Source organism: Anabrus simplex, chromosome 1 (genome assembly GCF_040414725.1).
Source record: "Anabrus simplex isolate iqAnaSimp1 chromosome 1, ASM4041472v1, whole genome shotgun sequence".
NCBI lineage: Eukaryota > Metazoa > Arthropoda > Insecta > Orthoptera > Tettigoniidae > Anabrus > Anabrus simplex.
In genome coordinates this window covers 478,382,979-478,410,711 of record NC_090265.1, presented here as the reverse complement: position 1 = coordinate 478,410,711, position 27,733 = coordinate 478,382,979, and the positions used below count along the sequence as shown (strand labels likewise).

General features: G+C 40.4%; 1 protein-coding gene across 6 annotated transcripts in view; it reads left to right on the top strand.

Annotated features, from left to right (window-relative positions):
- Positions 1-27,733, top strand: part of LOC136856968 (sodium/hydrogen exchanger 3) — an 822,567-nt gene that overhangs the window by 626,702 nt on the left and 168,132 nt on the right. For all 6 annotated transcript variants that reach the window (XM_067135270.2, XM_067135273.2, XM_067135271.2 and 3 more), the window contains exon 6: positions 19,776-19,978. In XM_067135270.2, coding sequence (XP_066991371.2) covers positions 19,776-19,978 — 203 coding nt within the window. The remainder of the gene's footprint in view (positions 1-19,775; positions 19,979-27,733) is intronic.

Sequence of the window (27,733 nt, the reverse complement as noted above, 5' to 3'; positions counted from 1 at the left end):
GATTATTGTTTGGTCGGAGGAGCTATACCAAATGAATGGGGAGTTGCTATAGTAGCCCCTGTGTATAAAGGAAAGGGTGATAGACATAAAGCTGAAAATTACAGGCCAGTAAGTTTGAGATGCATTGCATGTAAGCTTTGGGAAAGCATTCTTTCTGATTATATTAGACATGTTTGCGAAATTAATAACTGGTTTGATAGAACGCAGTTTGGGTTTAGGAAAGATTATTCCACTGACGCTCAACTTGTAGGATTCTAGCAAGATATAGCAGATATCCTGGATTCAGGAGATAAAATGGACTGTATCGCGATTGACCTATCTAGGCATTTGATACTACTGGCAAAAATGAATGCAATTGGACTTGACAAAAGAGTGACAGAATGGGTGGCTATGTTTCTAAAAAATAGAACTCAGAGAATTAGAGTAGGCGAAGCTTTATCTGTCCCTGTAATAATTAAGAAGGGAATTCCTCAAGGCAGTATTATTGGACCTTTATGTTTTCTTATCTATATCAATTATATGAATAAAGAAGTGGAATCAGAGATAAGGCTTTTTGCAGATGATGTTATTCTGTAAAGAGTAATAAATAAGTTACAAGATTGTGAGCAACTGCAAAATGACCTCGATAATGTTGTAAGATGGACATTAGGCAATGGCATGATGATCAACGGGGTTAAAAGTCAGGTTGTGAGTTTTACAAATAGCAAAAGTCATCTCAATTTTAATTACTGCATTGATGGGGTGAAAGTTCCAGCGTATGGAACCCTAACTAGGATTACTTGATTCAAGAACTAGAGCAAAAAACAAACAAAGAAAAGCAGCTCGATTTGTTCTGGGTGATTTTCGACAAAAGAGTAGCCTTACAAAAATGTTGCAAAGTTTGGGCTGGGAAGACTTGGGGTGAAGGAGAAGAGCTGCTCGACTAAATGGTATGTTCCGAGCTGTCAGTGGAGAGATGGCGTGGAATGACATCAGTAGACGAATAAGTTTGAGTGGTTTCTTAAAAAGTAGGAAAGATCACATTATGAAGATAAAGCTAGAATTCAAGAGGAAAAAATGGGGAAAATATTCGTTTATAGGAAGGGGAGTTAGGGGATTGGAATAACTTACCAAGGGAGATGTTCAGTTAATTTCCAATTTATTTGAAATCATTTAAGGAAAGGCTAGGAAAACAAGAGATAGTAAATCTGCCACCTGGGCGACTGCCCTAAATGCAGATCAGTAGTGATTGATTGAACCATTATTTCAGCACAAAATTTAGGGGCACTTCATATTTGCTGCAATTCTTGTTCCGTAAATCGACGTGGATGGATCCATAAAAACGGACATTCAATGACCTTTGGCATCTCTATGATTTGCAGAGAGGCCACAAATCACGTAGACAACTGCTATTTATGCATAGTACATCCTATTAAGAATGGTACTGTATACCAACAAAAAAAATACCACAAAATACTGTCAGCTATCCGACCAAGACAGTACGGAGGAGCTATCATACCCATGCCCAGAGACTTTAAAATCACATGGTCCTGATTTCACACGTAAATCACTGGATGAACCACACAGACTTACCCAAGGTGAACTAAGTTATCTAATCCAAGACCTGGATTTACCAAAAGACAAATCCGAGCTTCTAGGTTCTAGGATCAAACAGTGGAATCTTCCGTAATATAAAGTTTCAGTGTACAGTAGTCGGCAGAAATATCTGGTTCCAAATATATAAGAACGAAAATAATAACTTAGTTACCTGCCGTGAAGTGTTTGATGACAGCTTTGAACTTGGAGCACCGAGCTCGATAGCTGCAGTCGCTTAAGCGCGGCCAGTATCCTGTATTCGGGAGATAGTAGGTTCGAACCCCACCATCGGCAGCCCTGAAGATGGTTTTCCGTGGTTTCCCATTTTCACACCAGGCGAATGTTGGGGCTGTACCTTAATTAAGGCCACGGCCGCTTCCTTCCCACTCCTAGCCCTTTCCTGTCCCATCGTCGCCATAAGACCTATCTGTGTCGGTGCGACGAAAAGCAACTAGCAGAGAAGAGAGAACTTGGAGCACAAGCCAGAGAACTGACTGCTGTTCATAGACTCATCAAAGGTTAAGCTGTTTTGCTGCACAATGGGAACTCTCTTCATTCAATTCCTGTAGACAATTGTTCATATGAAGGAAGCGTATGTAAATATGAAAATACTTCCGGAAGCAATTAAGTACAAAGATCACCAAAGGCATATATTTGCCTACCTTTAAGTGACTGCAATACTGCTGGTCATGTAGTTGAGGTGCACCAAGTGCTACTGTTCCCTGTGTGAGTGAGACAGTCGGACTCGATTCTCGCAATAGACTGCTCTCCAAGAAAAACTCTGCAACCCGGGTAGAAGAATACCCAGCACAATCCTCTGGTTGGTCGAAGCAAAATTCTTCTGCCCCCTTTAATATCAAACTTGGCCTTATGAAGAACTTTGTAAAGGGGATGAACAACGATGGAAAATGTTTCATGTACCTGAAAGGCACATTTCAACGGCTAAGTGAGGATAATGTTAAGGAAGGAATCTTATTTGGTCTTCGTATTCTTGCGGATGAAAACTTCGGGTGAGTCCTCCAGAGTGATGAGCAACCAGCTTGGGAAGCCTTTAAAAGTGTTGTGCATGGCTTCTTGGATAACTGGAAATTATGATGAGCTTGTAAACTACCTTCTAGACAAGTATAATCGATTAGGCTTCAAACATGTCCTCAAAATCCACTTTCTCCACTCTCGCCTAGATTTGTTCCCAGAAAACTGCGGTGCAGTGAGTTATGAGCAGGGGGGGGGGGGGCGGGGAGGTGTTCCACCAAGACATTTCCACAATGGAACACAAAAATATCAGGTTTGGTGGAATCCTGCTATGTTTGCTGTTGGACGTTGACAAGAGATATCACAGAACAGGATTACAGGCGACAAGCAAAGAGAAGGTGCACTGATTTGCACGCCACTATATCTGTATTTCAGGTAATTATTGCTGTATGTTTGTTATGTAGTTTGTTTTGTTTTTGTGTTGAATAAAATATATTTAATTTACTTTGTTTTAGTATAATATAATACCGTTGAAATTATTTTTACTAAAATATATAAAATAACAAGTTTTGTATCTCCATTACTAGAGCTAATAAAAAACTATTTTAGACTCATTTTTCTCGACCCTAAATTAACAAAGTTTGACTATTTTTTTAAGGAAAAAATTACATTAATTTTGTTGATGTATAAAATTATTGGTGAAAGACATGGATCCTAGGCTATTTTCTGGCCTAATGAGCTAGATGAAATGTAACACTGTTGAACTGGCTGCAGTTTCAGTATACCAGTGTACGGTATGGTACGAGACGTAAGGTGTAAGATCGAATCTAGCGAGTTACAATACCGCAACTTGTTTGCTTGCTTGCAACAAATCAAGAAAAGTGGAGAGTTTTCCGAGTTGGAAAATGAACTGCATAATAGTACCTTGACGTAATGTTTAAAGTGCACTTTTTCTTCTGGTATAGGCTAGAACAAATTTGTTACTTTCATTGACCTGTCTCATTCTCATTCTTGGCTTGGACAATATTAAGGTAGGAGAGGTATACCTGACACTAACAACATTACTTCTTAAGTAGCCAGTCCCTGTGCTGCGTAGTGTGATGTTGTCACGCCTTGTCTTGGCGGTTGATGGACTTTGTTATAACACGCTCTGGCTTTATGAGAAGAGTAACGGGAAGCTACCTCACTCCTCACTTTCCTACTAAACTTCTGCAGGCTAAAGATTGAACATATAGCTGATGTACCCGTGCTTCGCTACGGGATTGGATTCTCAGAGGGACTGACCTTGTGGTTTTCCTAACTGAAGTCAACATAGGTCATTACAAACACGTCGGTAGGAAAGTAGCGATTAAAAGCAATGATATATAAAATACTCGATCAAATGAAAAACCGCACATTTTCTCACTTTTAACGAACAGGACTATGCTGCCGATCTAACAGTCCAAAGTTCCAGAGCTGGAATGATCAAAGCCGCAGATAGCCGTGATCCGTGAACACCCTTCGTTTTTTCTCGGCAGGGAGGGGGTCGAATAGTGGAGACTCCCACGGCATAAACTATGCCCTTCTACTAATCTTTTTCCTAGGAGTGCCCGATGAGTCGGAAAATCTTAATTCACTACACTGGCGGCGGAAAAATCTATCTGACTTGGAGACAAATTTTCCTCCAAGCAAGAGGAGAAACCCACTCATCACTGCTAATTTGGAATAAAATGAATGTAGAATTTAATAAAAGTAAAGAAGAAGCTTTAATTAAGAAACGGCTCTTTTCAGGGTCGAACTTTGAGCTATTTAGTGAATTGTGGTGCTATAATTTGGAATAGGCCTAAATTGTTATTCTATACCAGGCCATACTACTACTACTACTACTACTACTACTACTACTACTGCTAAGTGAGCCTCTGCCTTAAGTATGCACGCTGCTCATTCAAAACAGCGCATCAGATTAGGGATTGCATAGCTGGAATACTATGATGAACCTGTGTGTTACGTACCAGTTGTATCAGAAAGTGTATGAACCGGAGGAATGGCATGCTAAAGAAGAAAGTTTTTTATCTCCCCAGCTATTTTCCGCTAATATTCAGTCAGGCTGTTATACTCGGTACGCAGCAATAATCCCATCTATCGGAGTTGAGAGGCAGCATAAGAGACAAAGAACATCACATCAAACAATGGTCAATTTAATGTCACTGTTGATCAATGCTATGCGCTTTTGATATTGTAGGTCTTCACATTTAGTTTTCTTCCGACTCTGAAATACCACTCTTACCATAGTCGGTACGGTAAAACTGATTAAAACATAAATGATCGGAAATTGTATTCAATATAACTTTTGTTATGTAATACTTTTCGATAGCACCAATAACATAGGTATTTAAAAATTACATTTTAGGCGCCTTCCCCTAAACTGCAATTCCATCCAGGGTGAATAAATTTGTTTATAGCTTAGACTGTTATTTCTCATTCCCCGACTCTATATAACGATTTTCATTAAATTCTGTTAACCCATTTTCTCGTGGCTCGGCGTTGATATGGACTTAGCAACAAAATTACAATTTCATGAATATCTGTTTTATCACAGTCGGTACGGTAAAAATGTATAAGACAAAAATGGTCGTAAATTTAATTCTATATAACTTTGGTTATGTAGTATTTATCGATACGACCACTAATAATTTAAATATTTGAGAATTAAATTTTAGGCCTTCCCCTGAACTACCATTTCACTCAATGTCAATAGAATGATTCATAACCTAGATTATAATGGCTTATTCTCCGACTACGCATGCCAATTTTCATTGAGATAGGACCACTCATGACGTAAATATTCAAGAAGTAAATTTTTTGGTCTTCGCCTAAACTACCATTTCACTCAGCATGAATACAATTATTTATAGTATAGATTGTAGCGACTCATTCCTCGGCTTTGAATACCAATGTTCATTACGATATGACCACTAATAACATAAATATTCGAAAATTAAATTTTAGGCCTTCCCCTAAACTACCATTTTTGTCAGCGTAAATAAAATTATTTATAGCCTAGATTGTAGCGAGTCATTCCCCGACTTTGCATACTGATTTTCATTAAGTTCTCTTTAGCCGTTTTCTAGTTATGCGTGTACAGACAGACAGACAGACAGACAGACAGACAGACAGACAGACAGACAGACAGACAGACAGACAGACAGACAGACAGACAGACAGACAGACAGACAGACAGACATTACGGAAAAGTAAAAAGTGCATTTCCTTGTTACTGTGGACATGACCGATACAGAAATACCATTCTTTTCAAATTCTGAGCAATGTACAGACAAAACTCTTTATTTTATATATATATAGGTAAACATAAACGTTCGCAGAAGCAAAAAAGACTAGATCTTTCAACCTTATTTCATAAGAGTAGGTAGAATGAGAACAGAGAAGTTGCATTAACTTTGTTGGCAAGAAGAACTGTTTGGCTAAAAATGCATTTAGTTCGTCGGTCAGTCGGACTGTACTTTAACAGTACTGACTTACTTAACAGTTTAAATAAAATAAAGCATCAGAAATTCATATTCAAACTGCGTAATATGTAACATGTTTTGAATACGCGAGCATAAACCCAACACAATGGAAGATATAGTATTCTGAATTCATTCTGGGTCTCAGCAAAGTCTTAAATAGAAACTGATAAATATAATATAAGTCTGAATAACTTCAGTATAAAGAATTGTGATCCTAAGGGAACCGTGTTTTTAATTTCATTGATTGCGAATATTAAAGTATTCAAGCTCCTTAAAATTACTAGCGTTTCGCCCCAGTGTGGTAGTGGGTGCTTCATTTGGAATATTACATCTTTCCAAGACGCAAGCAGCTAGCGCGCGTTGCAAGCTTTCTTTATTATTACTTTTTATTTTTGCTATTGGCTTTACGTCGCACCGACACAGATATGTCTTATGGCGACGATGGGACAGGAAAGGGCTAGGAGTGGTAAGGAAGCGGCCGTGGCCTTAATTAAGGTACAGCCCCAGCATTTGCCTGGTGTGAAAATGGGAAACCACGGAAAACCATCTTCAGGGCTGCCGACAGTGGGGTTCGAACCTACTATCTCCCGAATACTGGATACTGGCCGCACTTAAGCGACTGCAGCTATCGAGCTCGGTAATTTCTTTAAAGCACAATGCAATGACTAGGGTTACCATACGTCCATTACAAAATAAAAGTGGACATAGGCCTACCTCATCGATAAAATCATATGGTTTACAACCTAAAAATAAACCATGTAAAACTACCCTAAACTAAATCAGTAACTTCCCGTGGTTATTTTAACACTAAATATCAGTGCCTTGTCAGTTTATTCATCATCACTACATTCAATTATCTCATTATTGTCTTTTCCACTTTAATGCCACGAATGTTTGGAGGATAAAGACATCTCTTAACAGTTTTTTGTTTCCCAACAAGTATTCATGGACGTTTCGTGTGTTTAGAGCTGTTTTCATGTGCTTCTGGATCCAAAAAATCTGAAAATAACGTGAAGGTATTAACCTCTATTGACGTCCGAAACGGGGGAGGAGCATACGGTCAGCTGTTTCCAATATGGCTGCGAGATAGTGACGGGAAGTAAACATGACAGTGATCGGGTGTGCGTCTGTAGGATTTATTAAGTATTCAGAATGTCTTTGGTGTCGTATGCGCAACTGTTGAGAGTTGTCGGAGATTTCACGCGTCCATTGGTGGAAGGGAAAGAAATATTCAAGCGTAATTACTTGATATGTGTAGGTAAAAAGTTTGAAACCGAAGATGAAACTGGTGTTGTAGCGTTGTCTTTACAATCATCCCACATCGATTCAAAACAGCACAAAGTTAATGTTGTCTTGAACAAGGGGGTAAAAATGTGAAGTGCAACTGTATATGCAAAGCGGGTTTGTCAGAGAAATGTTACCGTTGACACGCTGATTCACCTTAACAGTTAAGCTACTGTAATTTTCCACTATTAGAGGTTATGGAGTAATTTCTTGTTGATTTGGTCCATGCCAAAGCCTTAGCCAGGTGACGGGGGAGTTACCTGTTTTGTAAACTGTAATCTTGGGGAAGAAAGAAAATAATAATTCTACTAAGTAAATTTTGTAAAGCAAATAAATCCTAGGCTTTATACAGGCTTGTGTTGGAACAGCCCACATAAACTTAATGTTCTTCCATTTTTACCATCAGCACAAAATTTAGAACTTAGAACCGACAATAATACGTATAAAAATTATAACTACCTACAGAATATGCAGACCAAAGTTGGAAAATTATAATTTAAGAGTACTATAACCTCTACAGTCACAGCTGTTTGGGGTTGCAGAATACTTGGTTTGTCCAATTCTCAAAAATCAGATCAAAAATTAGATGTATGGCAAACGCCTGAAAAGCCATACATCTAATTTTTGATCTGATTTTTGATCTGATTGGTGGAAAAATATCTAATTCCCTCCATGGGAATTTAGAATTACCATTTGTCCAATTCTACCAAATAATTAGGTTATGGCTTCTAATTTAAGATGACCGGGCGAGTTGGCCGTGCGGTTAGGATCGTGAAGCTGTGAGCTCGCATCCGGGAGATAGTGGGTTCGAACCCCACTGTCGGCAGCCCTGAAGGTGGTTTTCCGTTTTTCCCATTTTCACACCAGGCAAATGGGCTGTACCTTAATTAAGGCCACGGCCGCTTCCTTCCCATTCCTAGACCGTTCCTTTCCCATCGTCGCCATAAGACCTATCTGCGTCGGTGTGACGTAAAACAAATAGCAAAAAAAGTTAATTTATGATGGAAAAATACTACATATTTTCTTTCATTGTTAGAAGCATTTTATAGGCAATTTAAATGCAGCGCTTAATTACTACCAGTTAAAGATATTACTCACATGTAGATAGTTAATTTACTGTCTGCTGTTACACATATGAAGAAGTTTACAAAGAGCGGATTACATTCTATGTGCGGCACAGAAGTATTAGGCTACAAGTTTATCAGTATTTTTGATGTAGCTAAATCTTTGTGAATACAAATTAGAGACAATAACTATCAATGAGTACAATAAACAGTACCGGTACCTACGCTGTGGAAAGAAGTCGTTTTCACGAGAATGCAGACTGCACACTGTCATGTATCGCGTAACGCGTTTTCCAATTGACAGCGCGGAAAACCATCTTTCTCTCTGAACTTTTTGTACAGAAAAGTAGTGAACAGATTTCGCATCCGTTTTATACGATTTGCAACCGTATACCTCCTCAAATTTGACAATTTTCTTTCTGTTTCCATCACGACGTCAATGCTTCGCCATGTATAATAAATAAATCTCACCAGTCACTATGTTGCAGCTTCAACATTCTACCGCGTGGCTGCGCCATCCAACTTTTCTGACGTCAATAATTACAAAAATACCGTTTAGATTAATACGGCCGAGCGAGTTGGCCGTACGGTTAGGGGCGCGCAGCTGTGAGCTTGCATTCGGGTGATAGTGGGTTCGAACCCCACTGCCGGCAGCCCTGAAGATGATTTTCCGTGGTTTCCCATTTTCATACCAGGCAAATGCTGGGGCTGTACCTTAATTCAGGTCACGGCCGCTTCCTTCCCACTGCTAGCCCTTTCCTATCCCATCGTCGGCATAAGACCTATCTGTGTCGGTACGACGTAAAGAAACTTGAAAAATGATTAAAACGATACTATTTTAATTCTTACGATACTTAAACGACTTACCTTTATTAGCAACTGATATGTATGTTCCAGCAGGGCAAATCAAATATTCTGCCTCTTGTTCGTTTCTTTCTGTTTTGAATTATTTGAATTTCCCCATAAACACATCATTAATCACTCTTTCTTTTCAGAATTTAACATTTAAGTTCGTAACTTTATTGATACAAAAGACCCCACTATCTCAAATAAATAACGCAACTTTAAACTCAACCTCTCAGGCTAACAGAAACAACACCAAAGGACAAATGCGGAAGACAGAACATACCGCTTGAATACAGAATAGACGACTTCCTGATGATGTCGCCAACGAAACAAAAATAAATTGACTAATCAGAGATATATTTGTTTGTCAAAAGTATTACATTTGCATTTATTTACGATTGATTACAGCGACGACTGATTTCCTTTGTTCAAAACTAGCATTTTTTTCGCGGAGCCCAAAAATAGGACATTTCATAGATTTTTGTGAAATCCGCTCGGTCTTGCCTTAAAAAGAGGACGTGTCTCGGAAAAAAAGAGGGCATATGGTAACTCTAGCAGTGACGGTGCACAAGGGGAGGAATGAACCTCAACGGCGAAGAAGCGCTCGTAATTTCACTATTGTAAAAGGTCAAGTAGCTTGAATAGTTTGACTTCCCTATTTTTGTGAATATATGAACGAAAGTTATTATAGGATTGTTTTCTAAATCAGTTACTGGAATTAATATTTCCTTATTTTGTCCGTAATGAAACTGTCAATATTTGGAATCATATTTCGTGCCTATTTTAGACTGAGATAAACTTAGAGACTTGCATTGGGTGAATGGTAATTCTGAGCGTACTTCTGAGCTGTACTGCATGTAGACTATCGTTATAACGAAGTTGTAACATTAAAGAAGCTATTCCACAGGCTGTGATCTTAATAGCCTAAGCGGATCTTGGCCATTCCTAGTGTTTCGCATTTGATACAGCTGGAGGAGGATTGATTTCTGTGGATTGCAGATGGACGAAGGAGTTCTGTTGCTGGTTCTCACAAGGAGCTTGATATATTGTACTCAACAGCACCGTACAAGTAGTGCGCGTAATGTATGAGAACCTGTGTTGTTGTGGTGTCTGTTAGTAATTTATACACTTATACAGTATGTATGTCTTTTTTTTTTTTTTTTGCTATTTGCTTTACATCGCACCGACACAGATATGTCTTATGACGACAATGGGATAGGAAAGGCCTGGGAATGGGAAGGAAGCGGACGTTGCCTTAATTAAGGTACAAGCCCAGCATTTGCCTAGGGTGAAAATGGGGAAACCACGGAAAAACATCTTCAGGGCTGCCGATAGTAGGGTTCGAACCCACTATCTCCCGATTACTGGATACTGGCCGCACTTAAGCGACTGCAACTATCGAGCTCGGTATATGTATGTCTACAAACCAAACCCCATGGCACTACAGCCCTTAAAGGGCCTTGGCCTACCAAGCGACCGCTGCTCAGCCCGAAGGCCTGCAGATTACGAGGTGTCGTATGGTCAGCACGACGAATCCTCTCGGCCGTTATTCTTGGCTTTCTAGACCGGGGCCGCTATCTCACCGTCAGATAGCTCCTCAATTCTAATCACGTAGGCTGAGTGGACCTCGAACCAGCCCTCAGGTCCAGGTAAAAATCCCTGTCCTGGCCGGGAATCGAACCCGGGGCCTCCGAGTAAGAGGCAGGCACGCTACCCCTACACCACGGGGCCGGCTATGTATGTCTACACCTTAGTCCAATTTCCTGATACGAGGTCGGGGATGTGGTGAGATGTAATCTGTAATATAAAATAAGAGGTTTTTGTTCATTGCTCGGAATTTTAAAAGGATGGTATTTATGTATCGTCGTGTCCACAATAACAAGGAAATGCACTTTTTAATTATATGTCTGTCTGTACGGGCATTACGAGAAAATGGCTGAATAGGATTTAATGAAAAACTGTATGTAAAGTCGGGGAGTGAGCAACTACAATCTAGGCTGTAAATAATTGTATTCGCGCTAAGTGAAATAATAGTTTAGGGGAAGGTTTAACATTTAATTATCAAATATTTGTTATTGGTGGTTCTATCGATAAATATTACTCAATGTAAGTTATTCAGAATTAAATGTTTGATCATTTATGTCTTATACATTTTTTCCGTAGCTGCTATAATAACAGAGATATTCACGAATATAGATGTTTGTTGCTAAGTCCATATCAACGCCGAGCCACGGAAAATGGGTAAACAGACTTTAATGAAAATCGGTATGTAAAGTCGAAGAATAAGGAACTGCAGTCTAGGCTATAAATAATTTTATTCGCGCTGGATAAAATGGTAGTTTAGGGGAAGGCACCTGAAATTTAATTTTTTAATACCTACCGTATGTTATTATCCTATCAAAAAGTACTACATAACAAAAGTTAGAGAGAGTACAATTTCCGATCATTTGTGTCTTATTCAGTTTTACCGTACCGACTATGATAAGAGTGGTGGTGGTGGTGGTTATTGTTTTAAGAGGAAGCACAATTAGGCAACCATCCTCTATATAATACTAATCAGAGAAAAAAATGGAAGGGGTCCGACACTTCGAAAATGAAGGTATTGGCCAAAGAAAGACAAAGGCAACGAAGGGTGTGAAAATGAAAGACTTCCTAGGCCTTCATACGTTAATACTGACGCGGTCAGAAAAGAACAAGAATTGACCAAGAGAGATCGTAAAGTAACGATCACTTCAAGAATAAGACAAGAGGGAGTCAAAAAGGAAGTAAGACTCCCTATACATTAGATGCTCTAATATCACAGAGTCGGAAGAACACTAAATGTGAAGGCCTAAAATGTCGACAGCTCATAAAACTGATCAATAACATTACATTGACCATTGTTTTTGTTGTGATATGCTTTGTCTCTTCTGTTGTCACTCATCTCCTATATATGGGATTACTGCTGCGTACAGAGTATAACAGCCTGCCTGAATATTGGCGGGAAGTAGCTGGGGAGTTAGATAACGGTCTTCTTTAGCATGTCATTCCTCTGATTAATACATTTTCTGATACTACTGGTATGTAACACACTGGTTCATCATAGTATTCCAGCTATTGGATCCCTACTCGGAGGCGCTATCCGGCTCCATGGCTAAATGGTTAGCGTGCTGGCCTTTGGTCACAAGGGTCCCGGGTTCGATTCCCGGCAGGGTCGGGAATTGTAACCATAATTGGTTAATTTCGCTGGCACGGGGGCTGGGTGTATATATCGTCTTCATCATCATCATGACGCGCAGGTCGCCTACGGGAATCAAATCAAAAGACCTGCATCTGGCGAGCCGAACATGTCCTCGGACACTCCCGTCACTAAAAGCCATACGCCATTTCATTTCTGAGTCACTTTCATATTGTCAAAGCCAAGTATAAGACAGAAACAGATCCATGAAAGTAACAAAATTTCTCTAGCTCATACCAGGAGACATAGCGCACTGTAAACACTAGGTCCCGCCAACAAAGGCACTCGTTACTCATATACAGTAAAATCTCGTTAGTGCGTTCCTCATTAACACGTTTTCCCGCTTAGCACGTCGTAAATTCGAAGTCCCGATTCCCATCTTATAAAATCTATATTAAAAAATACCTCACTTATTGCGCCACGAATTTTCGCTATTACCGCTTAGTACGACCACATTTTTCCTAGACATGAAAATGTTACTGTATTTGTCATCCCTTTTGAAAGAAACGTGATTTCCAACTCGGATAAGATCCATTGCCACAGTTGCGTGATTACGGGGAAAGGCCTAACTGAACTTCAGAAGATAAGTTGCACTTTCGGGGAGCAAACCGTTAGCCTCAGGAATGTTAATTTTGCTTGCTTATATTAGATGGTTGTTTGATTTGGAATGTACACTATCTGATTAACGTTGTCCGAGCACATCTCTGTACACGTAAACTAGAGTTTAGATAAAAGGTGGCCGAGTGCTTGTTATTAAGTGTTACTAGGTACCTACAGAATACATGGAGCAAGATAATTTATTGACTGGAACGGTTATCAGTTGTAACATCAGTAAGCAATTAGTCAGGGAAATTTCCGTTCTTTCGAAGATACGTTAATCAACTGTCGAAGATGTGACAGTGAAGTGAAAACGGGAAGACAGCCACGACAGGGACCAATACTATGTGCTTTATGTGTCCCCGAGGTAAGGTGACGTGACCTAACTCGTGGGGTGGGAGTGATAAGATAGGCGGCCTCGCTGGTGGATATCCGCGGTAGGGAAGAGGAGATCATTTCTCAACTGGGCATCCGTGAGGAGTGATAATGAAGATTGCTCTGGCTATAGCGTCGCCGTGGCTAGGGCGGTTATAATGAGGGATACACAGGTAGCCACACGCTCAATAAGAAATACCTTTAGATGTAGCTAGTATTTTATTTGTAATTTTGTTCTATAGTTATTTTTATTTTCTCCGAATCGATCCATTAGGTATTTTTACTGTACACATTGGAGGAAATAAAGGTTATTCGTTCATTCATTCAATGTGCTTTACGTCGCACCAACAGATAAGTTTTATGGCAACGATGGGATAGGAAAGGGCACGGAGTGGGAAGGAAGCAGCCCTGGCCTTAATTAAGGTACAGGCCCAGCATTTGCCTGGTGTGAAAATGAGAAACCAAGGAAAACCAGGGCTGCCGAAAGTGGGGTTCGAGCCCACATCTCCCGAATGCAAGCTCACAGCTGCGCGCCCATAACCGCACAGCCACTTGCTCGGTGATCGTCAGGGGCTGTCGAGCATTGAAGAAGATGGTACGTGAAAATCACGTGACATCGTATTATACCACTACTTATGAATTCCATTTCTTCTTCTTCTCTTCTTCGTCTTAATATGCCATATTCTAGCGAAGGTTGGCGATCTTGAATTTGGATGCAGTGACGCAGAACAGGGACATTGCACTCAACCCGTAACGATCCACGATATTCTTCAGCTAAAGAGTTCGTCGTCTTCCATGTCTCCAACGTTCTTCTATTCTTCCTTGTACGATATGATAGAGGATTCTGTGCTTATCATTCTGCATTATATGAGCGAGGTATTCCTGCTTCCGCTTGCTAATGGTCAACATGACTTCAGTCTTCTTTCCTAGTCGATCCAACACTTCTGAAGTCCGAATCCTGTTCATATACGAAATGTGAAGCATCCGTCTGTACACCCACATTTCGAATGCCTCCAGTCTCTTGCGGAGAGCCTGGGTAAACTTCCATCCTTCCATGCCGTACAGTAATGTGAAAAGACGTAGGCACGGACCAAATGGAGCCCTGGTTTCTGTTGTAGGTTACGGTTGGTGAGCAATTTCTTCATGTGAATTGAGATGCTTTTCGCACATTCGATGCGAAGCCGTGTTTCTTAGCTGCAGTCCCAACAATCGTTGAGGTAACATCCTAGGTACTGAGATTGGTGAACCTTGGCGATGGTTTCATTACCGACAGTGAACTGTGCTTGGACATCTTACTGTTTACTGATTTGGGTTTTCTTAATGTCTATCTTCAAACCTCTTGTGCTGCAAGACACGTTCTCTTTTTCTAATAATACCTAAAGGTCCTCTGCGGTGTCTGCTAGTAACACTGTGTTGTCCGCGTAACGCAGGTTGTTCAGACGCACCCCATCGATACTGATGCCTATGGTAGATTTTTCTTCCAGAGTTTCTGCGAGGATAGCATCTGAGTACATCTTAGAGTGGAAGTGATAATATACAGTCTTGTCGAACGCTGCGGTGGATATGCATTGCTTCCGACAGTATTTCCTCAATCTTGACTGCAGCTTTCTTATCCTAGTACAAATTAACAATGATCCGCAAGTCTCGGGTTTAAACTCCGATGTTCCCCAGAATCGCCGTCATCTTCCCGTGCTGGACTTCGTCGAATGCCTTTTCATAGTCTATGGAGTATACACAAACCTCCTGTTGATTTCTACGCAACGCTAGACAAGCACTGGCGTACAGAAACGAGAATGTCTAGTCCCGAGAACATGAATTCCACAGTATCACTAATTGTGGTGACCATGACTTTGCGCCTAAAGATACGAGAACTGGGCACCCACCAATAATCAGGACATTTCGCAAGTGAACGCTTGGGAGAGTGCCGCCAGTGATTCGTAGTAAACTGGAGACACATGATTTGCAGCGATGAATCACGTTATACTACGCAGCAGTCAGATGGGAGGGTTTGGCTGTGCCGAATGCAAGGTGAGCGATACATACACGGCTTTACATCAAAGTGGAATTGGCGCAGGTGGAGTAACAGTGCTGGGGGATACTTATAATGGAAAGGACTGGGCTATCTCGTAATATTACAGAGCACGGTAAAGGCAGGATGTAAGGACAGTTTAATTAGCTACGTATGTGTTGTCTGCGGTAGAAGACCAGTTTGGAAATGATCACTGTGTGTTTCAGCAGGATAATGCTACCTGCCATAAATCAGGAGACAAGGTTTGTGGACAACTAGGTCTCGGAAATTGATTGATCAGCCCAGAGGCCCAAACTCGATTCTGTAACTCTGTTATTCTGATGAAGCCGACATGCTCTCGTTATATTACGATATTATTATTATTATTATTATTATTAGTATTATTATTATTATTATTATTATTATTATCGTTCCATTGACTACTTGAAGTATAACATGAGAATGGCATGAGCAATAACTAGCGCATAAAGAAATAGAATATGAAATGTAGTGTAACAGAAGAATGGTGGATCACAAATGAAGAGAGATTGCATCCATTTAGTGAGACGGAAACGAGTGGATGAAAGTTAATCAGAAGGAGATATAAATTAATAGGTTATATCCTGGGGCACCCAGGGCTTGTTCACTTAATTCTCGAGGGAAGTGTAGTAGAGTTAGACGAGGAAATGAATATGACAAACAGCTGAAGTAGATGTAGAATGTAGTAGATGCGTAGAAATGAAAAGTCTCGCACAGTATAGAATGGCATAAAAAGCCAGTCTATGAACTGATGATCCAACAACAACAACAAACTACTTTTACGATTTTTGGAGACGCCTAGGTGCTGCGATTGTGTTCCACATGAGTTATTTTAAGTGTCTAAATGCACCGACACAAGAATGACATTTTTTACCTCCTTCAAATATCCCCGCATTTAGCTGGAATTGAACCCGTCAAGTTGAGCTCCAGTGGCCAGCACTGTACCGTTGAAACTACTCAGTCCGATGGGTCTTATAGGAGAAATCGTTAATTAAGTAATTATTGTATATAATTTTTACATCCACATACAACAATCTTACGTCAGACCTTCCATTACGGTAATGTGAACTTGAGGTACTGTTCAGCGCTAAGAGCTACTCCGTTCACTTTAAGTAGGTCGCCACTTACAGCTGGTTGCTATAGCTGATAAGATCTTGGACTCTCTTAGTTTTTAACACGAACGGTTTTAGTTTGGGATAATTTTAAGTTTCTGCTTACTTACCTGGACATAGTTACTTTAAGATATACCAGGTATAACAAGATTCAGTACCTACTCAAAGTTCTAGCTAAAATAAAATTAAAATAAAACTGGCCAAGAGAATAATATGTCTATTAAATTAACCAGAGGTCAGAAAATTATAATTGAGGTATTTTTTAACGTGATTAAGAATGGAACCGTTAACATTTCAATTTTATTCTCGCTCTTTACAAAAATTATCGGAAGTGCGGCCTCTTGCTGCAAGGCCTGCTTGTTCTCCTGCACTCACTCTACTTGTTGCGTTTTTTGTTTTTGTATTGGGGCACTTGAAGAGTTTGGTGTATGAGTCTCCAATTAAATCGAAGGAAGAGCTCGTTGTTTGGGTGCATGCAGCTGCTTACTCTCTACAGAACATGCCTGGAGTCTTTGAACGTGTACAACAGGCAATGGCATGTCGTTGCAAAGCTCGTATTGCAGCAGGAGACCGCATTTCTGATACCTTAATCATCGACATCTGACCTATGGTTATTTAATAAAATATATTTATTTTGCTCTCGTCTATCATCCATAGAAATTTGAATATTGAATCTCGTTATACCCAGAGGGGATCCTTGAAACCTACTTGGAATTTGATCGCTGTGCAATGTGAGGAATTTATGAACAGTATTAAAGAACATTTTCTGTTACTCTTCCTTCTGTGGTAAAGATTCACCAGGATGACAAGCAGGCAGCCTAAATGCCGTCAAATCCAGTGTGTCTGAACACAGTGCCTTAGGCCATACTATAATAAATAAGTAAATAATAAATAAATAAATAAGTAAATAAATAAATAAATAAACTGCGAAAATGTAAAATATTTCGCACTCTGGCAAATATACAAGTTAATCAAAAAGCAGTTATACAGGCATTTGAATGTTCTGTCTGGTGTCATGTAGGCAAAATGGTAGACTTCATTGATGTCACCACTCAGGTAGTTGACTGGCTGCAGAATTTCAATTGTCAGCTGTGAGGTCTACTACATCACAGTCCACTGAATTCTCTCCTTTTCCTTTCTTAAACATTTCTTAAATCTCTTTTCAGTTTCTCTGTGTGCTTTGTACTATATTTGCCGTACACTAAACCCATTAAACAGACGAGCAAATGAGGATTCTCTGGTTCAAGAACAGTTCGATAAAAGAAAAGAGCCTATTTCAGACGTGATAAACTTCAAGCTTTTACTGCATACAATTATATGTGGTACTAGCTGATATACCCGTGCTTCGCTACGGGATTCTCAGAAAGACTGTCTTTGTGGTTTTCCTAACTGAAGTCAACTTAGGTCATTACAAAAACGTCAGTAGGAATGTAGCGATTAAAATCAATGTTATCATATAAAATCCTCGATCAAATGAAAAACCGCACATTTTCTCACTTTTAACGAACAGTACTACGATGCCGATCTAACAGTCCAAAGTTCCAGTGCTGGAATGACCAGACCGCAGACAGCCGTGAACACTCATCTATCATTATTCCGTTAAATATGCCCACTGCACATTCCAAGCAGTGCTTCAGAGTAGGGTTTGAATAGCTCGAATGCTATGATAAACCAGTTTGTTACGTACCAATAGTATTAGAAAATTTACAAAGTATGAACCAGAGGAATGGCATGCTAAAGTAGAAAGTTGTCTAAGTCCCCAGCTACTTCCAGCCAATATTCTGGCAGGCTGTTATACTCGGTACGACCGGCTGAGTTGGCCGTGCGGTTAGGGGCGCGAAGCTGTGAGCTTGCATCCGGGAGGTAGTGGGTTCGAACCCCACTGTCAACAGCGCTGAAGATGGTTTTCCGTGGTCTCCTATTTTTACACCAGTCAAATGCTGGGGCGGTACCGTAATTAAGGCCAGGGCCGGTTCCTTTCCACTCCTAGTCCTTTCCTATCCCATTGTCGCCATAAGACCTATCTGTGTCGGTGCGACGTAAAGCAAATTAAAAAACCTCGGTATACAGCAGGAATTCCATCTATCGGAGATGAGTGGCAACAGAGACACGACGCACATCACAACAAACAATGGTCAATGTAATGTTATTGTTGATCAATGTTATGAGCTTTCTGTATTGTAAGCCTTCACATTTAATTTTCTTTCAACTCTGTGATATTAGGGCGTCTTTCAAAAGTATTTAGAGCATAGACTGTAGTTCCTTATTCCCCGACTTAAAATACCGATTTTCATTAAATTCTGTTTACCCATTTTCTCATGACTCGGCGCTGATATGCACTTAGCAACAAAAATCCAAATTCATGAATATATCAGTTATAGTCGGTAAGGTAAAACTTTATAAGACATAAATGATCGAAAACGTAATACTATATAACTTTAGTGTCGATGGGACCACTAATAACACAGTTATTTGATAATTAAAATTTAGGCCTTCCCCTAAACTACCATTTCAATCAGCGTGAATAAAATTATTTATGACCAAGATTGTAGCGACTTATTGTCCGACTTTGCATACCAATTTTCATTACGATAGGACCATTAATGACAAATATTTGAGAATTAAATTTAGGCCTTCCCCTAAACTACCATTTCTCTCAGCATGAGTGAGATTATTTATGGCCTAGATTATAGCGACTTATTCCCGGACTAGACATAGCAATTTTCAATAAGATAGGACCACTAATAACATAAATATTTGATAATTCAATTTTAGGCCCTTCTCTAAACTACCATTTCTCTCAGCATGAATAACATATTTTATTTATAGCCTAGATTGTAGTGATTTATTTCCGGACTTTACATACCGATTTTTATTAAATTCTCTTTGGCCCTTTTCTCGTGATGCGTGTAGAGACAGACAGACAGACAGACAGACAGACAGACAGACAGACAGACAGACAGACAGACAGACAGACAGACAGACAGACAGACAGACATTACGGTAAATTAAAAAGTGCATTTCCTTGTTACTATGGACATGACCGATACAGAAATACCATCCTTTTAAAATTCTGAGCAATGTACAGACAAAACTCTTGTTTTATATATATATAGATAAGGTCATATTGACGCTGTACTTGACGCATGGTTTGATATCGATGAAACGTATGTGTTGCAGGTGTGATCTTGTTAACAGCAGTGGCGAACCGCTTCCGGCTCCACAAGCTCAATAAGGTGGAGAAGTTCGTGATGTCATATGGTGGGCTCCGAGGTGCTGTAGCCTTCGCACTGGTGCTCCTCATTGAGCGCCACCATGTCCATTTGCAGCCCATGTTCGTGACCACCACCATCGCCGTCATCTACTTCACTGTTTTCTTCCAGGTACAGTATTTTTATTTATTTATTTATTTATTTATTTATTTATTTATTTATTTATTTATTTATTTATTTATTTATTTATTTATTTATTTATTTATTTATTTATTTGATGTCCGGTTTCAGAAAAGCCAATCAAAATCTGACCGGAGATTGATTGGTAATCAGTGTGGGTTTGATTGGTAATCATTCTATTTGAGTTGCAGAAATGGAAATCAGTATTTGATCGACGATCAATCCTCCATCAGATTTGACCAGCAAGTAAATGCTGATCAAGTACTGATTCTCCAATCAGTGACTGCAGTCCTTAAACTCAAGGGTGCTATTCTTTAATGAAATACATCCGATTAAACGTCTCAATGGTAATAAATTTAAGTTCATGTAGAAAGTGCGATTTGTATGACGTAATATTTTGTTTTGCATAGTCATTAGTTTCGCATATAACCTCAATCTTATACCGGTTTTGAACGAAGAACGAGTTAATATCTATCAACAAAATTAATCGAAATCTTGAAATAAATGATAATCTCTGGCTTATAAATATTCATGTAAAACCGAACTCAGAATTAATAAGCCGCCAACATGACAGAACTTAAATCTATCTGCAGCATGTTTTTCTACTCTTTTGTAATTTTCGTACCATACTCCGATAATTGTAGGTACTGTAGTGTATCGTGGTCTGTTCGCTGGTCTGATTGAAAATTACAGTTATATCTAATAATTTGTTAACATGAATTCTTCTGATGAAGAGGTAAGGGTCTATTCTGCCCGGAGGCAGGTCCGAACCTCCGCAGAGGCGTGCCTGAGCCGGAGTTTACGTACGGTAGGGTGGCCAGTTCCTTTCCGCTCCTCCATTCCCTTACTCCCACCAACAGCGCGTGGCAACCCATCCAAATCTTGACCACGCCCGATGTTGCTTAACTTCGGAGATCTCACGGGATCTGGTGTTTCAACACGGCTACGGCCGCTGGCTCTGATGAAGAAATACTGTAATAATATGAAGAAATTATATTAAGAAGAATTTTTCATGATAGGCATGAACTGTCTGTTATATTTAATAAAAGTGAGTTTCCCAAAATATTTAGCTTAATTATTCGCAACTGGCTTTATTGAAGCCACGAGCAATTTTCTTCGATATTTATTCCCTCTTTCTGTTTTTCCCACATAATATCTGTCTTTTTTTTTAAATTTCAATAACACGAAGGTATCACATTACTATGTTAAGTAAGAGGGCTCTATCATTCAATGAATAATTCTGTGCTCCCTCTTTCTTAGTGGTTATATCACTCAATTTGTCAAGTACCAAATCAAAACAAAGCCTCGAAACCGCCATTGTTCAGTTGTCACAGAACACGATCAGCTGTTTCCCGATTCACTGACACCTTGATGTCTTCACTAGACACCATCCTTAAGGAATAAAAAATCCGCAGTTGTAGTCTTTCAGACAAGCAACTCAGTGTTGAAAACATCCTAGGGATATGAGCTACGAATTTTAGGTAAATAAAATATAATAATGAGAATATATTCTTTATTTATTCCTAAAAATTACAATCCTTTTCTTAATCAGCGTTATCTAGTCGATTAGATTAGCAGTTTGCCTTTTTGTACCACTACGAGCGCTAATATGAGCCAATGCAGAGTTTCACTTAAGCCCTTATAACTACAAAAATTCAAAAAAAGCATCCGGGAGACAGGTGGGTTCGAATCCCACTGTCGGCAGCCCTGAATATGGTTTTCCGTGGTTTCTCATTTTCACGCCAGGCAAATGCTGGGGCTGTACCTTAATTAATGCCACGGCCGCTTCCTACCAAATCCTAGACCTATCCTATCCCATCGTCGCCATAAGACCTATCTGTGTCGGTGCGACGTAAAGCCACTAGAAAAAAAAAAATTCAAAAAATGCCTAAGGATATTGAACCAAGGAACGCGTTACAGAAATAATTAGGTAAATAAGTTAATTTGGGTAGTATTTGAATCAAAGAGAAAAACTAGTAAAGAAACAAACGGTTTTAGGCAGTTTTTCGGAACTGCATATTCATCGCTGTAATCTACTGATGAACCCGCTACTCCCTCTAAAATGTTCAAGATATCATTAAGCTGGTGTGAAGACATGTTTGTCCAGTAATACAGCTGACAACGCGACAAATTTTGCGCGCTCAGCACCGGTACATCCCGTGCTTCAGCACAGGTCACGACAAGGAGGAACTGCCCTTTTTATCGTTTAGGTTTAAAATTCCCGATAACTGCTGCATTCTAGTGGACACTAGATAAATTACTATCTCCAAGCAAGGGACGGCAACCGTATGGGATTCGTGCGGCTGCTTTATAAACACGAGCGAAAATCACGCCCGTGTGGTGTACGGACGCCGTCCACAACCAGGAAATCAGTGCGCCCGTATCCCGTACGGGCATCTTGTTAAAAGTGTTGATATTGCTGATGTTGGAAAGCTTACGAGGCCGTAGATAGGATTTCAGTGGAGGTATGGAATGACTGCGTCAGACACGCACAGAAGTTAGAGGAAGAGGACTTCGTAAGGGAGCTTCCAAGAGACAGTCTAATTGAGCCTTTCGTTACCATTCTCCAAGATTATGGTTCTGAGTCTGAAGAACCAACACAGAAACTGACTGAGAATCTTACTTCCATTATGTATAACTAGGGATGTGCGCTACCGAAGCCTGGAATTGAGAATGTAGACTACTCCGACTCTGAACACCGGGGTCGGTTCGCATGAAGCCTCGCGACTCCAAGCTAATGTGACTCTCATTGCGGGGCCACGCGCATGGTGAAACACGGAAATCTAACACGAAATATACGATCCATGCGTGTGTTTATTTCAGCCTAGAGGATTCGTCGTGCTGACCACAAGTCACCTCATAATCTGCAGGCCTCTGGGCTGAGCAGCGGTCGCTTGGTAGGCCAAGGCCCTTCGGGGCTCTTGCGCCATGGCGGGTGGGGGGGGTTGTGTGTTAATTTTCCTGTTTGAGTTTTATAGTATGAAATATTGTCAATGATGTCTACAGGGTTGTAAGTTCACATCTTTATTGGTTGAGGTCAGGAAAACTGATAAGTACAGTGTGATCCAAAAGTCCGTTAACATTTGATGGAATATTCACGGAATATTGGAGGTATGGTATGGGGTTTTATTGACACCAAAATAAAGTACACAAGAAGTCGCAAGTCTGCCGCGATCGTCCGACTTCATTAGAGATGCTAAAAGACAACATCTGACGACAACTTCTCACCATACCTACGGATATGCTGTGTAGTGCTGTTCACAACATTGTCCCTCGACTACAAGTATTGTTGATGAATGACGGCCGACATCTTGAGCATGTGTTATAAAGAGCATCGTATTTGCTAACCCTCGATTGTTATGCTAATTATTGCTTGTGTATCGTATGGAGCGCCATCTGTTGGTCATTTTGTGTACTTTATTTTGGTGTCAATTAAACCCCATGTATCCCAATCATGTGTGTCAATTATTACCTCTCATCATCATCATCATCATCATCATCATCATCATCATCATCATCATCTGTTTACCCTCCAGGTTCGGTTTTTCCCTCGGACTTAGCGAGGGATCCCACCTCTACCGCCTCAAGGGCAGTGTCCTGGAGCTTCAGACTCTTGGTCGAGGGATACAACTGGGGAGTATGACCAGTACCTCGCCCAGGCGGCCTCACCTGCTATGCTGAGCAGGGGCCTTGTGGAGGGATGGGAAGATTGGAAGGGATAGGCAAGGAAGAGGGAAGGAAGCGGCCGTGGCCTTATGTTAGGTACCATCCCGGCATTCGCCTGGAGAAGTGGGAAACCACGGAAAACCACTTCCAGGATGGCTGAGGTGGGAATCGAACCCACCTCTACTCAGTTGACCTCCCGAGGCTGAGTGGACCCCGTTCCAGCCCTCGTACCACTTTTCAAATTTCGTGGCAGAGTCGGGAATCGAACCCGGGCCTCCGGGGGTGGCAGCTAATCACGGTAACCACTACACCACAGAGGTGGACATTATTACCTCTCTACCTTCAAAATTCCATTGAGACCGGGCGAGTTGGCCGTGCGCGTAGAGGCGCGCAGCTGTGAAGCTTGCATCCGGGAGATAGTAGGTTCGAATCCCACTATCGGCAGCCCTGAAAATGGTTTTCCATGGTTTCCCATTTTCACACCAGGCAAATGCTGGGGCTGTACCTTAATTAAGGCCACGGCCGCTTCCTTCCAACTCCTAGGCCTTTCCTATCCCATCGTCGCCATAAGACCTATCTGTGTCGGTGCGACGTAAAGCCCATAGCAAAAAAAAATTCCATTGTGGGTCACCCTGTAGATACTGATGGTAAATCATTATGAATATAATATGGATAAAATCATTGAAAATAAACACTGTGAATGAAATCTTTACTAAACCCTTCAGTGTCGACTCCCACAAATAGCAGTGGCAATGTGGTATCCAGGAAATTCAACCAAGACAGTGAACATCATTCCTTTGTTACGTGAATGAGGGATAGGAATGATGTGTTTACAAGGGATAGTAAGGTACTTCTAAGCTATGAGTGATTCAAGCGTGAATTGCCGCTTTTTCCTACTACCGGAGTCTATACACGGGCACATATTTCCACACTTGGTTTTGCTAATGGGACGCACTACAAATCCATAGATAACGTCAACGTTAATGGAGTGCATATTCGATACACACAAATACAGCGTTAGTCATGGGGCGTGATAGCCAAGAGTATCGTCGCTGGTTTCTCACCAAGGTTTCCGTTGTTCGAATTCCGGCAATGCATGTAGGAATTTTGAAATGAGAAGTCGTGTTTCTCTAGTTCGGATTCCTCGTAAAATCTGGAAGTTCCATGGCTATAAACCTCATATCATTCATGTAAAATCAGAAGGGACTTTGTTTTTCTACTTCAAAGGACTAATCCAAGTTCAAATTCTGATTTAAAACTATAAAACCACAACTAACCCTCATAAGACGGATGGCAGGATCTGCATCTAGTAGGAAAGTGCAAGGTAATGTTGGGTTTATAGTAGCAAATGCCGCTGCATAAAGAAAAATCATGCTGCGATGAACCCATTTAGAACGTTTAGGACCATGGCATCCAGTTAATATACCCTTACTCTTTATTATACAGTGTAGGTTAGAGGGTGTCTGACCTTGTGATAAAATACAGGGAAGTTATTAGAACTTTCAGGTCTTCTTAATCTGCTAAGGTAAACTATTCAGTACAGAAGTGGCCCAGTACACTTGTTGCATTACTGTTTAATTCACTGCCTTCCTTACGCTGATAGAAACTGTGTGTGTGTGTGTGTGTGTGTGTGTGTGTGTGTGTGTGTGTGGTCATCAGCCCAGAGGCTGGTTGGATCCTCAAATAGCACCACCAAAGGTTATGCGGTTATAAGGAAACCGCAAAAACCCAGCACCAAAATGAGGCGTACTAGGCAAGACGAGGAGTGAGGTAGTTTGCCATTGCTTTCCTTACTGGGTCAGAAAGTGTTATTGCAGCATGACTGACCCTATGAGCAACACCTTTCATAACACTCAGACACACTGGTTGTGTTCTGAATGCCATTACTCAGTACCACCCATACCCTAGCAGCTTCCATATTGTCACAGCCATGCATGAGACTGAGGCTTCGGTGAAAGCCACACTTTACTCTGGCCTGTGCCAAGAGATGGATACAAAAGTACTGTATCCATCAAGAAATGGCAGCAGGCAACAGACAGTATGTATGGTACCTATATTATGAAATGTAATAAATACTGCATTAGAGTACCGGTACCAGTTTGGTAATATCCGTTCATCGTTAGTCTGTCACCAAAATACGTAAATACAAGGGCGCCCATACCCGGGGGCAAGGTGGGGCCGTGGACCCCCTCTAGCTCTCAGGGAAAGGCAAAAATCTAGTGTAGTCACGTGTTTTCCTTTCAAGAATATGATTTAAAAGTCAGTATTACGTAAAAGCGATAGTACCGTCCACCACGAACAGGCAGGGGATACCGTGGGTTATTCTACCGCAGAATACAAATCGCCATTTATCTTCCAAATTAAAATTACTACGTACCCCCAGGTCTGGGCCCCCCTCTAGTGTCATATGGGCGCCCATGCATAAATAGTAATATCGATGAAAACCCTCAATTAACGTTTAATGTTTCCTGCCTTATTAATATTCTGAGCTAAACACTCATGTAGTTCCGTTAACTGCTGAGAGATCGCACTAACGTATCACCAGAGTAGACTCTTCAAGACTCCGTTTGCAACCCATTCCTATGGAGAACACATTTTTGTGTACATTTAGTGCTATGAATTATGTATTTGGAGTATTAGTATTTCTTTTACTGGATCCGCCTTGCCAATATCTAAATATACAATCACAATTTATTGTCTACATCTTTTCACGAGTACATGTTTCGAAAACCTTGAAATTCTCTTCATCAGCTCACAATTTTAAAACCTTTTAACATATCTATGTCTATTAAAAATTACGTAATCACTTAAATCTACTTAACACATAATCTAAAAGCTTTAATTTTACAGTTCTTGGGCTACACATTATAATTTTACGGTCGGTGTGCGTTGACCTTGTAAAAGGTTATAATTGTATTGTTCTATATTTGATTGTCACAAATTAATCAAATCGCAGGTGAGCCTGTTCACTAATGTTGATCAGTTTTATGTACACACGCAATGTTTATAGCCAACGGCCGTAGCCGTGTTGAAACACCGGATCCCGTGAGATCTCCGAAGTTAAGCAACATTGGGCGTGGTCAGGAGTTGGATGGGTTGCCACGCGCTGTTGTTGGGGGTAAGGGAATGGAGGAGCGGAAAGGAACTGGCCACCCTACCGCACGTAAACTCCGGCTCAGGAACACCTCTGCGGAGGTTCGGACCTGCCATCGGGCAGAATAACCCTTACCTACAATGTTCATATTATATGTTAAGTAATTTAAGTGATTATGTAATTTTTAATAGATCTAGACATGTTAAGAGGTTTTAAGATTGCGAGCTGATGAAGAGAATTTCGAGGTTCTCGAAACATGTACTAGTGAAAATATATAACGATAAAATGTAATTGTACATTTAGCTATTGACAAGGCGGATCCAGTAAAAGAAACACTAATTAAGCAGTCAATACGGGCCAATAGGATCAAATATGTTCAACATTTTATTTGGAATATGTAATTCAGTTTACCCTTCTCTTCTCTGGTGTTGTATTATTATTGAAGGACTTCTTTAATCTGTAATATTGCCATTATTATTAAGTTACCTAATGATTCACACATTTAATGTAGACCTATGGTATCTACTGCAAGTCTCTAGAAAACAGAGTTCTGGCTGTGAGTATTAAAAGTTGGTGAATTGCCTGGTCGTGAAAGCATCCACCAGTACAATATAATTGTTAACACACATATAGGCCTATTTCAACATGAGCAGAGGTTGATGTCTTGATCAGATAGCAGACAATCATGTAACTAAAATTTACATAGTTAATAAAATAAATATGTATGATACACATTATTCTCTGCTATTCGTATTACCAGGTTAATATGAGTTGTGTTGTCGTGCCGTAGTAGTCTTGACAACATTAGAAAGTTCTGGCGTTAAGGATATCAATCCTTCCTTCACTCTTATTTCGGCACGTATTCGAGGTTAGTGGCAAAAACGGATGCATTTATCTTCCTGTTTCTGCGCAGTAGGCGTACACACACATTCCACCCGCCATCCGAGCTGCTCCGAGCTCTTCATTATTATTGTTACCGAGTTTTA